Source organism: Rhineura floridana, chromosome 3, assembly GCF_030035675.1.
Source record: "Rhineura floridana isolate rRhiFlo1 chromosome 3, rRhiFlo1.hap2, whole genome shotgun sequence".
In the NCBI taxonomy this organism is placed as follows: Eukaryota; Metazoa; Chordata; class Lepidosauria; order Squamata; family Rhineuridae; genus Rhineura; species Rhineura floridana.
The window spans coordinates 57567418-57583268 of record NC_084482.1 but is presented as its reverse complement, the minus strand read 5'-3'; the positions used below and the strand labels follow the sequence as shown (position 1 = coordinate 57583268).

Sequence of the window (15851 nt, the reverse complement as noted above, 5' to 3'; positions counted from 1 at the left end):
CATACACACACCCATGAACTGGGCAAATACCTTCTAAAGACACTCAAGTGGCTTCCATTCTTGTTGGCAAATTCCATGACTTGACAAATTGGGGAACATGTAATATGAGGATTTTCTACATTTACCTTTTCATGTGTCTGCTTTGAAAGCTAAGATCAAGAGTGTTCCCCCACATTTTCTGGTTCCAACACAACACCCGCATTCATCAGTAAGATCAGCTTGATGATGTTGTGAAGAATTTTGTGCACTTGGCCAGTTAGCTGTTTGAATAGTTACACTCAGGCTGCAATCCTAAACACACTTACTAGGAAGTAAGACCCACTGGAGAAAACAAGACTGATTTCCAAGGTTTGTGTAGTTAGGCTGAATCTTATATACAGGATTGGACTCAGTGGGATTTATATCTGAGTAGCATGCACAGGATTGTGCTGTCAAAACTCTTGTCACTCCCAAAAGCTAAAAAGACTTTTGTAATGCATGACAAAGCAAGTCTGTGTATGAAGCCAGAATCTCTGTCTGAAGACTCAAGCTATCAACAAACTCCCACCCACTCAACAAGGTCATCTTCAATATGCCCAATAGGTTGTTTCAGTCCCAAACTAGAATTTTGTTCATGGGCATAGCTCCTGGCTCCATCTCCAGAGAGTTTTGGCTGGACCAAAATGGGAAAAGCAAGGGTGCCACTTTAGATAACAGTTCCAGAGGTCTTTAAAATATACAGCAAGCTTATCCTGTAATAGCTTTAAAAATATTTTCAGTGATCTCACAAACGATTCCCATTCAGGCAGTGACCAGACCCCAGGCTTACTTTCAGTTCAGGTTGTTGCATCATGTGATCTCAGACCATGCCCTGAGACTGGTCAGAAATACATTTTTAAAGATGTAAGTCATAAGGAAAGAATATAGGGAAAGATCAGTGTGTACATGATGTGTCAATGTTTCCAAAGCAAGTTGTAACTATTTCAAACCTCTCTGAGTTTCTAGTGATTGTCTGTTTTCCCTCTATAAGCTAATGATTAGGTTTCTTAAAACAGTTTTTCAAACTACTTTCCAAATGAGTTATATGCATTGATTTGTAAATCACCAAATCTTGTTCTTGAAAAAATATATTGTTCATTCTTTCACAGTCATCGGAGATTTATACTGTCTTCCACAGATGTTCAAATATAGTTGCTGACAGTTTAGATATTTCCACTGCCTGTGCCTTCAGCACCCTGAGGTGTAAGTCATTAGCACCTGCTGTCTTAAAATCATTAAGATTAGTTCTGCTTTGTTTCTACCCTTACCTGCACCTCTTTCCCTTCAACTACCATGACTAGCATTTTTGTGAAGCTAGAGACAAACCCCCACACTGCTGCCTGGATCTAAGATGCTATTCAGCAAGAGAACTTTGAGCTTAAGTCTATTCTCCGCTAAATAAAATTAGTATTTCATAGGAGAAACTCATTCCACGCCCTCCTCATATGGAGGTTTTATTATGGGAAACTGCAGCTGAAGACCTTGTGACAATGTTAATTTGACAATAAGATGTATTGATTTCTCACTTCTGTTCAGACTTGTAGGAATCTATTGACTAAAAAAATTCACTTCAAGTGAATGAGCATCTGTCAAAAGAAAGCAAGCAAGCTTCAGAAAATTCTTTGTGGAACGGTTACTGAAAGATTGGTACAACACACACGTTTTGCATACCACGGACTGCAAAAAAGACAAATAATTGGGTGTTTGAATAAATTAAACCAGAACTGTCACTAGAAGCTAAAATGGTGAAACTGAGGTTATCATACTTTGGACACATAATGAGAAGACATGTTTCACTAAAAAAGACAATAATGCTGGGGAAAACAGAAGGGAGTAGAAAAAGAGGAAGGCCAAACAAGAGATGGATTGATTCCATAAAGGAAGCCACAGACCTGAACTTACAAGATCTGAGCAGGGTGGTTCATGACAAATGCTCTTGGAGGTCACTGATTCATAGGGTCGCCATAAGTCATAATTGACTTGAAGGCACATAATAACAACAACAAAGCTTGCTTCCAAGAGATAACTTTTCTTGCTCTCCCAACAGCCAGCTCTTGAAGCCATAATTCTTAGATAAAACTCCTGGCTAGGCTTGCCTGCCTTTACCTGTGATGCTCTGCCTGACTTCCTTCCCTTGCAGACTGATATGCTTAGGGAAGCTTATCTGTCCTTCCTCCTTCCACCCTTTCCCCCTCTTCTCTTCTTCGACTGTCTGAGAGAGAGGAGACACCTTTGTCTCTGCTCTCTCCCTCTTTGGGGTAACAGCCCACTGGATCAACCCAACTACCCTGAAATGTGAGGTCGGGGTGGGGGGATGTAAGATTCTGTTATGCCATTCTGTTAATCTTATGGATAATTTTTTTTATTCTACTATCCCCTGTGTGTTTGTGTGTGTGTGTGTGTGTGTGTGTGTGTGTTTATTTTTAATATTGTTTTAGGCTACTTAGATGTGCAGCAGCCAAGGCCAGCACTTTGTAGGAGTTTTTTTTTTAAAAGTAACTGAAATGCAACTGTAGTGATTACTTTTGAGAAAAAGTAAAGTAATCAGCTACTTTCAGAGCAATTGTAATTGTAACGGTAATTACTACTTTTTGGGCCAAGTAATTGTAACTGTAATTTATTACGTTTTAAAAGTAATCTTCCAAGCTCTGATTTGGTTTAAAAGGTGTACATGCAACTTCAGCTGTAACATCAGTTAGAGGATCAGAGCATACTCATCGCAATAGTTTTCCCAAAGACTAGGCAGCAAAGCAGAAGATGTGTATGGTGGAGAAAAACACAGCAAGATGCCCAGAACAGTAGCCCTGTACCCTCCAAGATGTGAGAAGATGGGGATTTTAGGGAACTGCTTGGCACATAGCTAGTGCCCCCCTCCGTACTTGATATGACCAGAAATCTCCCAGACCAGACTCACAGGAGCAAGAGATAGCTCAGAGCATTTTAAAAGGGGGCACAGAAACATAAGAATTTAGCAGAGCTTTGGGATGCAGCTAGCCCATTAAAACACTTCTGGAGTCTGCAACCCACCTACACCTTCCTGGAATATTTCAAGGAGCACAGAATGTGAGGATTCCCAAAGGGGTCTATGAAGCTAGTTTGGCCTGGTTCACCTGGAGTGGCATATCTGTTTGCCCTTCCCTTCTCCTGCTGGACCTATCCATTGATCCTGCTCTCCTCCTTCTGTAGCTATATGACCTAGAAGCCTATGGGAGTAGCCCCTTACACACACATCCAAATCTCGCAACAAGGAGTCAACCTCCAATGAGTTGCCAAGATAGCTGCTAGACTTGTTTCACAGGAAGAGGGGAGGGAATGAAATGTCTGCAGGCCTCCCTCTCTCCCATATTTGTATTATATATTTGTGCTAATTTAGTCCAGGCATTTCTTAAAGAGCCAGAGTAACAAAAATCTTTACGATATTGTGTTATAATCCTTTGTTTTGTCCTGCTTTAAGGCTTCAGTGCCTTTTCTATGCTGGAAGATAAACATTTCCTGAAAGCTAGGCTGCAAATCTGCATACAGATGGTTAAATCTCATTGATTTCAGTAGGACTTTTAAACAACTTTACTGGGTAGAAAACTGCAATCCTAGTTTCTTCTATTGGCGAATAATTTTTTGCCATCTGATCACTTCCTGCCATATGATGACGTGTGAGCTGTTGTGGCACAAGCAATTGCTTGTCCTACAAGAGATGAAGTGGCACCAGGATCAGGATTCCAAAAAAAGACATCATTCTAGGATTTAAGTGAGCCTTTGCCAACCTGGTGCCCTCCAGATGTTTCACACTACGACTCCCATTCAGTGCCGTAACTAGGCAGGTGCAACAGGTGCACAGGCACAGGGCACAGGACGAAGGGGGCCCTGAAATGGAACTGACAAAAAAAATTATCAAATATAATAATATTTTCAAATTTTAAATTTTGCCGCCGTGCTCTGCTGTGCGGTTCAGATGTCGGTGAACCGAGTGCGTCGAGTGGGCCCAGGCAGCCCATTGCGTTATTTAGCGGTTTAGCGATTGGTCATTGCGTCGCTCAGTCCCTGGACGCCCTCTGCTCGTAAATAAGTACAAGCTCACATATGAAATTCAAAGCTTTAAGTTTGAAGCCTCGACACTAATACAAAACTGCAACTCTGCTTGATATTCTACAGGCTCTTCATGACTTTGGATTAATTGAGTCATATCCAAATATCAATGTTGCTCTCAAAATATTTCTCACTCTTCCCGTTTCTACTGCTTCGTGTGAGAGAAGTTTTAGCTAGTTAAAATTAATTAAGAATTATTTAAGATTGACTATTGGACAAGAACGATTATCCAGTCTTTCCATAATTTTGACTGAATTTAATATCGTTAAAGATATTAATTATGATGATGTAATCAATGAATTTGCTGAAATGAAAGCCAGAAAAGTGCAATTAAAATAATTATTTTCATTTATAAATACATGTGAATGATCTTGTATATTTCTTGTGTACACAAAAATTATGTATAAACAATTGTTATATCGTATTTGTTTTATTATTATTTCCCCCCCCCAAAAAAAATTTAAGGGGCCCAAAAATAAAACCTTTCACAGGGCACATGAAAAGCTAGTTACGGCACTGCTCCCATTGACCCCAGCCAGCATGGTCATCCTATCTGATTGGTATCCTATCCTACAAGTTGTTGCTACTGGTAGTCCAAAATGTCAGGAGGACACCAGGTTGGAGAAGGCTGCTTTAAGCGGACCTTCGGTTCAACTGATCTGACTCATGAAGAACTTACACAACAGAAAAATACAAGAATATCCTCAAGATTATAGACAGCTAAGAAACACTATGGCCAGGGTAAACCAAACTCAGATGTACTAAGCATGTGAATTATGCCCCATACCATGGCAACCTAAAATAGTTCAAGATAAACAAGATCCAGGAAGTACACAATTATTATCTTTATCTTTATTTATACCCCGCCCTTTTTCCAAACTGGAACTCAAGGCGGCTTCCAGATAAAAATAAGTACATATCATTAAGAACCTATAAAAATATAAAACATATAAAATCAGCATTAAAACAGGATTAAACTATTAAGATGTTAAAACCAATTACTCTTAAAATACAGCAACCCAGTTTAGGAGCATACAAGTAAACAATAACATACAGCATCCTCTTCAGTCACTACCCTTAAAGCCTTCAGTTCCAAAGGCCTGCCGGAAGAAAAAAGTCTTTAGCTGTCGGCGGAAGGACATATATGTGTAGACAGCAGTACTTGACGCTGCCTCTCCCCCCCCCCCATTTACTTAATAGGGACTTTGTCATAGCAGCCTCTCACTAGTGTCAGTTCAATTAACTCTGTATTACATTACAGTGCGAAGGCAATAGCAAAACAATTTGGCAGGGTAAAATGTTGCACTGAAAGGAAAAAGGCAAGAGGTTTCATGAGCATATAGGAAGACTTTAAAACCAAGAAAGGTCATTAATGCACACAGGAAATGTTCCTAAGAAATCAGATGGCCTTGTTTGGCTGGTGCTTACTATCACTAAAGCCCTCGGTCACAGGGGTAACTTGGAGTGCTGAGACACACTCAAGTCTAGTGACCCAATTCTGTGCTCAGCCTTATGAATGATTCCTACCTAAATCCAATTTAATTCAATCAGGCTCAAGCACATGCTAAAGTTTTTTTAAGTGCTCTGCTAATTAGAGTCTAAGTCAGGCTATTGCAATTACAAAATCTAAATCAATTTAAGTTACACTACACTAGACAGAACTAAGTTAACTGGTGCAAGTATTTTGCCTTAACCAGGGGGATGAGAAATCCCAAAGAGGAATTCCATTATGAAATCTGTTTTCTTAGCCCGGAGCAATGGCTTTCTATAAGAAACTCATATGAATTTTTTGGGTTTTGCCATGCCACATAGCCAAATGGCACCATCCGTACACAAGAAGGATCTATGGGCAGGTCTGGGGGAACCCCAAGGTTTACAGAAGTATCACCAAAAAAAAGCTTTCGAAAAAACAGGATTGTTCGCCTGGCTCGTAAGCAGAGGGAGCAATCCTGTGCCATGCTGTTTTGCAAAGAACTTTCCTGCAGGAATGCCCCTTGCAAAACAGCACCCCCAAGGATCGCTTCCTCTGCCCATCAGGCAAGCAGGAGAGCTGTAGCTGCGTCTTCTTCCTGCCTGATGCCCTGCCCCCTGACATCCCCAGATTGGTCTGGGTCATCAAATCTGACCCATAGCAATCCGTGGCTGTCGGAATCTGACTCGGCCAAGGCCTGAAACTGGCCAATTGGGCCTGATTTGTCTTGGCCAAGGCCAAATGCAGTGCACAGCTCTACTCCGCATTGCAGCATTTTCCTGCAGATCCTACTTGTAACTAGGGATGGGCAAATCTGAGAATTTTGGTTTCTCTTGGTTTCTCATTTTTCTCACTAACGGAATCCTACATTTTTACCCCAGTGTTGTGCTAGGCCAAACCTGCTTTTAACCAAAAGAGGGTTCTGATGTGAATGTTCTGTGAGTACTTGAATGTTGACTATTTTAAGGGGTTTCATCATTATCAAGAGGATAAAGTATCTGGAATAAACTGAAGCTCAGTCTCAACAAGGCAGAGGTGCTGTGGATAGATGGCTGCTGGGTTCAGGGAGATGTCATTCAATCTGTTCTAGATGGAGTTGCATTCCTGCTGAAAGCTCAGTGCTGCAGCTTGGATCCTGCTGGGATCTAGTACTCTCAGCGGCACCAAGTGCCTTTTACCAGCTTCAGCTGGTTCACCATCTCAGGCCTCTCTTTGACAGGAATAGTCTGGTCATTTTTCTCCATGCCCTGGTAACCTTCATTTTGGATTACTGCAGTGTGTTCTACATAGGATGCCCTTTGAAATCCAGAAGCTTCATTTGATACAGAACACAACTGCCAAGATTCTGACTGGCACAGCTTGTTTGGATCATATCTTGCCAGTGTTAAGAGAGCTCTACTGGCTACCGGTTCACTTCTGAGTCTATTTCAAAGTCCAGAAGGAGCACCTTCTCCCATGCCATCCTGTCCACTCTGCTAGATTATCAGCCAGGGCAAAATCCCTCACCAAATGCTCCTGGATCAATGTAGCAGTCATAAGATATAAGAAGATGGACCAAGAAGAGAAAGGAGAGAGTAGGAATAAACGGACAGTTCTCACGATTGAAGATCAAGGAACTGCATGAGAACAGGCACTTATTAACTTAATGTAGATACTCTGGAGCTAAGGGTGAGCAGTGAGGTGGCTAAGTTTGTTGATGACAAGAAATTATTCAGGTTGATAAAAACAAAAAGATTGTAAACTCTCTAGAGGGATATCTCCAAACTTAGTGTATCAATGGACAATAAAATGGAGAATGGAGTTCAATGTAGTCAGTGCAGTTCAATGTAATTAAATGGAAAGCAATGTACATTGGGGCAAAGAATGTACACTGATTGGGTTGGAGCTGGTTTGGCTGACCATAAAAGAGATAGTGGGGTCACAGTGATAGCTTTATGAAAAGGTTGACTTATGTGTGGAAGCTGTAGAAATGGCAACATCCATGTTTAAGGATTATTAGAAAAGGGATTAAAAATAATGACGTAATAAAAATAATAATTTAATAAATGCCTTAATAAAGCCAATATCATAAAGTCTTATACATGACCGCACTTGGCATACTTACTGTTCTGGTTGCTGCATTTCAAAAGGATATTGAACTAACTCTCTATCACAAGGAAACATTTCAACGTTTGAGGCTTTTTAGAAAAAAGTTTAGAGAAAAGGTAAGTATTGGAAGGACGAACAGAATAGAGGTTTATAAAATTATGCATGTAGAAAGAGAGAAGTTTCCCCCCCCCCTCTTATAATACTAGAAACTAGTATTCTCCAATAATGCTGTATGGTGGGAAATTCAGGACAGACAAAAGGAAGTACTTTTTCACACAATACATAGTTAAATGATAGAATTAACTAACCACAAGTCATATCCACACCATACATTTAAAGCGCATGGCTAGTCCCCCCCAAAGAAAACCCCTGGGAACTGTAGCTTATTAAAGATGCTGGGAATTGTAGCTTTGTGAGGGGTAAATTACAGTTCTCAGGATTCTTGGGAGGAAGCCACGACTATTAAAGTGCTATAAATGTGCTTTAAATGTATGGTGTGAATGTGATCAAGATGTGGTGATGGCCCCTTAGATGGCTTTAAAATGGCTTTAAAAGAGGATTAGATACATTCATGGAAAATTAGGCTGTCAGTGGGTACTAGTCACGATTATGGATGAACAGAACAACCTTAATTTAGTTTGTTTCCATTGTGCATGTGTTGATGGGTCAGTCCATTCCATTCTGTTTCTGTGTGGATTTTTTAGGGGGAATCCTTTTAAAATCTGCACTAATTTAGTACTTAACTTTTTTATGTTGAAGTACTTTTGAGGTGGTCTGAGGGCTGTCACTCTTCTTTTTTTAAAGATATTAGCTACCTGGAGCAGCTAGGATGCACTGTTCCTGCCATGCATATTGAAAATCTTACTGCAAATTCCCCCCTGGGAGCAGTGGGGTGTGATGACATGCCATCACTCTAAGGGAGTTTATACGGGGACTGGAGAGGGAGCAGTGGGAGATTTAAAAAAAAAAGGAAAAAAGAGAGGCAGGCCTCGGATCATCTTGTAAAAACATTTGGTTGGAGTGCAGATTGCAAAGCAGATCTACATCCAATCTGCACATTCAAGAGGCACAGATCAGGTGACTCCATTTCAGAATGGAGACTCACCAATTTCCTCCCTCCTCCCTGGTCATAATAGTTGTATGCTACCTCCAGGATCAGGATCAGCATGGCTCTGAATACTAGTTGCTAGGGAGCAACCATGGGACGTTGCTATTGCCCTTGCTTGTGGTCTTTAGGATACTGGACCAGATAGGTTTTTAGCTCAATTCAACAGGGCTCTTCTTAAATACCCTTCTTCTCTGTTTCCTTCTTGCTAGAGGTTAAAGAAGTGACAACCAGAGATATGTCCTTTTTGGCAGCAGTGCCCCATGCCCCAGAGCGGTTTACCTAGTGTCATCTTTGTTTTTTTTTAAATACCGAGTGGAACATTTCTAGTCTCCTGGGCTTTTAAATTTTAGTCATTTTAAAACCTTGCTGATTGCTCTGATGTATCTGCTGGATTTTAAAATTATGATATAGTTATATTGTTTTTTATATTTTAATTGTACTAACCACCCTGGAAACGAGCAGTATATAAATATTTTAAGTATTTTGAGATCAGGTCTCAAACTGCATGCTTAAAAATGAGAAGGGCACTTGTCATTATTCAAAACACTGATTTCATATTGCAGTTAATTTTCTAAATACCCTTAATTAGTGAGTATATATGAAGATAAAGTAGAAGATAACGTGCCCCTGAGTTGCCCGTAACACTTTATTTATGAAACTGTAATACACATGTCAACTTCTTTTAAAAGCTATCTTGCTGTATTTAATGTGTACTACTAATTACCTGTGAAAGATACAATGCTATAATGACTAATTTAAATTCTCTTGCTAATTTGCTACTGCTGACTTTTCATTAGCTAATAGGGAGACAGGAGGTGATACCAAATACCAAATTCTCCGTAATATTTGCTGTTCAGAGTGCCCTGGGGTCAGTTTCTGGAGCTACAAAGAAGAACTCTGGGAGTTAATAAATGGCTTGTATGGGCCAGAGATTCTCCAGCATTGTCTGGCTGATTTGTATGAATACATTATTCACTGACTTAACATTATTTACTCATATCTCTTGGAATTTCCTACCCCAGAGCACACATTTTGTTCACCTCTGCAATTTTGTTTCCTCTCTTTTATTTTCTTTTTTCATTTCTCTAGCCTGAAGAACTCACCAATGCCCTGGAAATCAGCAATATTGTCTTCACTAGCCTCTTTGCCCTAGAAATGCTTCTGAAGCTGCTTGTGTACGGCCCTTTTGGCTACATCAAAAATCCATACAATATCTTTGATGGGATCATAGTAGTGATCAGGTAACTGACCCTAAGTTTAGTTTATTTATCTATTACATTTATACCCTTCTTCTCGTTTCATCATAGAAACCCAAGGCGGCTTACATATGGTTTCCTGGTGGCAGGGCTGGTTCCAAAGGGCGGCCAGGTTGGACACTGGCCCGAGGGCCCCGCAGCTCTAGGAGCCCCCGGAGGGGCCCTGAGGGGCCCTCCGCTCCCCTTCCGCGATCTCGCGGATCGCAAGACAAGCTTCCGATCCGCCCGCCATCCCCCGTGCTTCACCTACCTTTCTCTGCTGTTCGCGCAGGGTTGCCACCAATAAATATGGTGGCTGAGGTTTCCGTAAGGGATGGCGCGCTGCATGCCATCAACCAAGATGGCGGCAAAGGCTTCAGTCCCTTACAGAAACCTTGGCCGCCATCTTTATTGATTGCAACCCTGCGCGAACAGCAGAGAAAGGTAGGTGAAGCGCGGGGGATGGCAGGCGATTCGGAAGCTCATCTTGCGATCCATGGGATCGTGGAAGGGAAGCAGAGGGGCCCGGGGCAGGCTAATGCCCAAGGGCCCCCGCATTCCTGGAGCCGGCCCTGCCTGGCAGTATCACATCCAGGCACTGACCAGACCTGATCCTGCTTAGCTTCAGCAGGGTGCTGGCCTCCTGTGCCTTCAGACTTTATGTAGCCTGTAAAATGATTTCTCCTAGCTTGGCTCTTTAGAATAAAACTGCAGGAGGAAAATAGTAAGGAGATGCTGAAATGTTTATGGGCGTCTTGGTTCTTTTGCTCCAGGTGTTAGAATCCTGTGCTCTAGAATGGCTGTGAAAACTTTATAACAATTAATGCTGTCTCTTGTCTCTCACCATTATGGGCAACAGCACCATTTTCCTATCTTCTGCAGGGAAGTTCCAAGGATTCTAGTCTTCTGCATACAGGAACTGTTCAATGGAATCTACTTAAAAGCTGCTATCTTTCTTCCATGTAACAGTCACACACAAGAAGTGGTAGTGGCTGCCATGCACACATCCGTTTACTTTAGCACATATTTTCTTAAGAAAGTGCTTTACAAGTAACAAGATATTTCTATCTGCAGAGCTTCCCAGTCAAAGAGATTGTTTAACGTTTACTACTCTTCCGTGAAGTAAAGTATCCTCAAAGTGCCCTTGTACCAATCTGGCTACATGTTCACTTTTAAGGTGAATATGTTTAGGGGGTATGCAGGCATGATCCTTTTTAATGAGAATGCATGTTTCTGACTAGAAACGTAAAATGTTCAGAAACCCTAAAGCCATGGGAAAAGCTGATGCATATGCAGTACTGAGTTACTTTGACTAGTTCAAAAGTTACCAGCTTAAGAACGTGAAATGCGTTGTGAATATAACTTTACTAGCAGTTAGCACATCAAATAGAAGCATTTGGTATATTTATGAAATAAAAAACAGAACTTCATTTCCCCCCAAATTGTAGTTATCATAGTTATGTGTATACTCAGTGTCAAAGGTAAATCAACACTATAGTAAACAAAGTTATATTGTTTGCACTTGGAAATAGCATGCAGGCTGCAAGATTATTATGCAGAAACAAAAGAATTTGATTTTTCAAAAGAGAAAGCTCAGAACTTCACAATTCTTGTAATTAAATTTCACAGATCATTTTGCAACAGAAAACATGAGGTATTCTCCCTCTTTCTTAATATTTTCAATGGGCATACAAGAAAATGTTGCCCATTTCCCCCCCTGGGCCTCCATATTTCTATGGCACATACTTGTAGGTCATTTAACCTTTGAGTGCCACACACAGATATGTGAATGTATTGTTCAGTCAAGTGGATTCTCAAAAAATACAAACTGCCCTTTCCGTTGGAAACTTTAGGCAGCAAACAGATCGTTATTGTGAATTCTACATTTAATAAAAACAGTATTTTAAAACAAGTTCTATCCTTCAGTTAATATTTATATGTATCTTAAATTAGTTCGTCTATCTGAAGCTCTTGTCTCATGAAGAAGCATCCTGTGAGCATCCCTATTCCACACCTGTATTGTCACTGAACATACTTGTTAGCTAGACTATGAATCTTCCCCGCTTTCACTTGTATGTACTGTACACATGGATATCATGCTTCCTTTGAAGAACCAATTTAATATTATTCTTTTTCTCCTTAGTGTCTGGGAGATAGTGGGACAGCAAGGTGGAGGCCTGTCTGTTCTACGGACCTTCCGCCTTATGCGAGTCCTGAAACTGGTCCGTTTCATGCCTGCTCTCCAGCGTCAGCTGGTAGTCCTCATGAAAACAATGGACAATGTAGCCACCTTCTGCATGTTACTGATGCTCTTCATATTTATCTTCAGGTGAGTACTTAATGAAGGCCTTTATTTCCTCTTGAAACCTGTTATTTCTGTGCGTCAAGGTAAAATCAGCCAAGATTAATTATTTGGCAGGGCAAACTAGTACAAGCTACTAAGAAGGAAGGTGATTTGATATATAGTGCTACAATATTTTGGAAACAGGCAGCTATTCATTTTCCCATCTGAGTGGCTCACTATGCCTATCCTAGAGATGGCTTTTACCTCAGCTGAGCAACAGTTTGATCTGAAGGATTCAAACCATTGAGAGTCAGATCAAACCATCTTCAAAATGGGAGAGGTCTCCAACCCTTTTGTCCCCACAAATGCCCCCTGCCATTTGTGAGCCTTCAGTTGCTAGCCACCACAAGGCATGATGTTAGAGCTAGTAGAAAATAGCTTGCTAAAATCTGAGGTTCCTTTTTTGTCCTTGGGAGAATGGGGAACTTTTCTCCAAACGTTATTTGGTAAGACAGCAGAGTCTCTCTATGCTTCCAAAATTGTCTTGTTCTTATTCTTTAATATATCATTCAACTCATTTTTCCCCTTGCATTCAGTATCCTTGGGATGCATCTCTTTGGCTGTAAGTTTGCGTCAGAGAGAGATGGAGACACTCTTCCTGACAGGAAGAACTTTGATTCCTTGCTCTGGGCCATCGTTACTGTTTTTCAGGTAATGCATCAGTCATGGCTGACAGTTCTTTAATAAGCAAGCATCCACCCCTTGAAGAGATTTCAGTTCGAGATTCTCCAAAATGCCATACTAAATGTTAAGAGAACAATAAATATTTTGGGGATGGGAGTGGGGAATATAGAGTTCCAGAAGCTTATCCATAAAATATAGAACCTAGTTAAGGTTTGGTTTGCCAGATCAAAATTTTAGAAATCAGTGTCTTTGCAGAGTTTATGCGTCTGCTGTATGAAATGCTGATGTAAGGAACAGCCTTTAAAATAATAATTAAAAGGAAAATGTTTGTTCATTTCAATCTAGCAGGCCAAACTGAATTTCAGAATTTTGCCTGATGGGGATTTGGTTGTGCCCTTGCACAAATGGCTACTTTTGGTAGCGTTGGGAGAAAAAAACTGAATGTTAGACTCAAAAGGGAGGTAACTATGTTTAGATGAAAAATTAGACACCTTTTAGGTTTTGAGTTTTAAAGTTTTGCATGGAGCTGGGGCTAGTTGGTGATCCTTCAGAAGAAAACAGAATATAGTGGTTAGAAACTAGGAATTATGAAAACCTTCAGGCTGTGTCATTGATCATTTCACTGATTTGCTGCCAGACAGATAATTGAGTAATGAATGAGGAGTCTATCTATCCTGGTTAAGTAAGAAGCAGAAAGACGTGGAAATTCAGACAGAAGCCCAATGGTAGGTCTAACAAGTATCTAGTTAAGAGAATGTTATGGTCATTTCAACATCTCACACAAGAAACCGTAGTAAGTATATAGCCCCAGCCCACCGTTCAGGAGTGTTCATTCTTTCCGAATCAGTTAAGAATGAGAATTGTAATCTATATGGGAAGGGTAATGCATGCATAGCTCTGTCTCCAAATGCCACAGCCTAGATTAATGTGGACTGAACCTGTAGAGACCTAGATCTTTCTGGTTCAGTGAGATTTCTATGGGGGTGGAGAATATGCTGTGGGGGAAAATAATTGTTATGCTTATAAAACCAGTGGTTTTTAATTGCTTCTGTGCTTAGCACTGGGGAAGAAAGTTTTCTCCATCTTGGACACATATTTGTATGCATGTAAATGTGCCTTGAGGCTAATGAAGAGTGGCAATCTGTTCTCCTGTCTCCCATTATGTTGTCCCTTTTATCATTCCAGATATTGACTCAGGAAGACTGGAATAAAGTCCTGTACAATGGCATGGCCTCTACCTCTTCCTGGGCTGCCCTCTACTTCATTGCCCTCATGACATTTGGGAACTACGTTCTCTTTAATTTGTTGGTTGCCATCTTAGTAGAAGGCTTTCAGACAGAGGTAATGCCTTGAATAACTTCTTTACCTCGTCCTTGTTAATAGGTAGTATAGGGGATTTAGAAGCCACATTTGTGTTATGATTAGAAGTGGCAAACAAAACAAAAAGGAAGGTGGGAGGGCAGTAATATTGTTTTCCTTTCCTTAACTAATGCTTCAGTATAAACCAAACTCTTTAGCTTGTATCAAAGGCTAAACTGTAAATAATTAGCATTATTGTAGATGCAGAATTTCTGCAGTAGGTGCTGGATAGAATTAATATAATAACATAGCCTTTGAACCAAGCTTTGTTGCATTTAGGAGCCAAATTAAAAGCTGCCCGATAAAGGTCTTGGTAAATTTGACAGAGGGGTGATGTTGTTGTTGTATTTACTGTTGGGCCTTAGTAGATATTTTCCTTCCTCCTGAAGAGCAACGCTTTGGCATTAATTCCATTTTTACCTGATCTCTGTGGACTGATTTTTCCAGGGACTGGATCTTTTGTTAACTACGCTCCATCTCTCCTACCATCTGCAGGCAATTGGAAAGCAAATCTTTGAACTGAACTTGGCCTCCATGTCTTACTGGCAAGCCAGTTTATAGCGTAGCAGAGTCCTCTTAAAACGAGCCGTCAAGCAGTTCTCTCTGCAACTGGGGCTGGCAGACAGAAAGCCAGAGCAATAAACTGTCATAGCGATGAAGGTCGAAAGGCAACATTATTCTGCATAAGTCCCCAAGCATGGCTATCACAGTGGGCAATATTCAGCAGCAGCTAGTGGTAGGATGGGTTCTCAATTAAAGTGATGTCAATAATCCAAGTGTGACAGGAGAATAACAGACATTTGAGATTTCTCACTGCTTTTGCCATCAAATTCATTCACACTATAAAAACCCATTTAGAAAAGCTCCTGGGCTTCCCCCCCCTCAAGTGTAGTTTAAGGAGAAGATGTATGGAGGCCCCTTAAGGCAAAGCAGCTGGAGTATTTCTGTTTGTTTGTTTTAATCCTATCTTCCCCAGGTTGTTTTATTTCATTTATGTTGTTTCTGCTTCGTATCATGCCCATGTCTCCATGTAATAGTCCTTTTTTGTCTTAGATAATGGAGGAAGGGTCATTGTGCCAATCCTCTGAGCAGTCAGAGTTTTCTTTGTCAAGAAGTGTATGGTGAATAATGCATCACACTTCATGCAGCAGAGGCAAAATCACCTCCTGGCTCTTGTCAGATGATAAGAGGATTTCTATCTCCAGGCTTGAGTGTGTTGATCCTAACAAGTCTACCTGACCAGAATATCTCTTGCTGCTAATTATTGGTTTGATATTAATGGCCTGAAATGAATATGATGCCCTTCATGGCTAAAGCACATATATAGAGCATAAACAGGTTTGCTGTTTTTTTGTGGTCAGTATGTTCCCTGAAGTAAATTAGCAAAGCTCTATGAATTCCTACAGATTTAGGATCTTTCCCACTTTCTTAATTTCTGTTCCCTTAAAAACAAATGAAAGAGCATTCTAATTTCATTGGGGCTTTTCCCTTCCTTACAGCATGCTTTGCATACAAATAAAC

At 40.6% G+C, this 15851-nt stretch overlaps 1 protein-coding gene across 1 annotated transcript in view; it reads left to right on the top strand.

The window, feature by feature from the left end:
• The window catches only part of CACNA1G (calcium voltage-gated channel subunit alpha1 G), a 270527-nt gene that overhangs the window by 124918 nt on the left and 129758 nt on the right, over positions 1-15851 (top strand). The window contains exons 9-12 of the mRNA XM_061616021.1: positions 9858-10009; positions 12147-12332; positions 12884-12998; positions 14157-14312. Of these exons, the coding sequence (XP_061472005.1) occupies positions 9858-10009; positions 12147-12332; positions 12884-12998; positions 14157-14312 (609 nt within the window). The remainder of the gene's footprint in view (positions 1-9857; positions 10010-12146; positions 12333-12883; positions 12999-14156; positions 14313-15851) is intronic.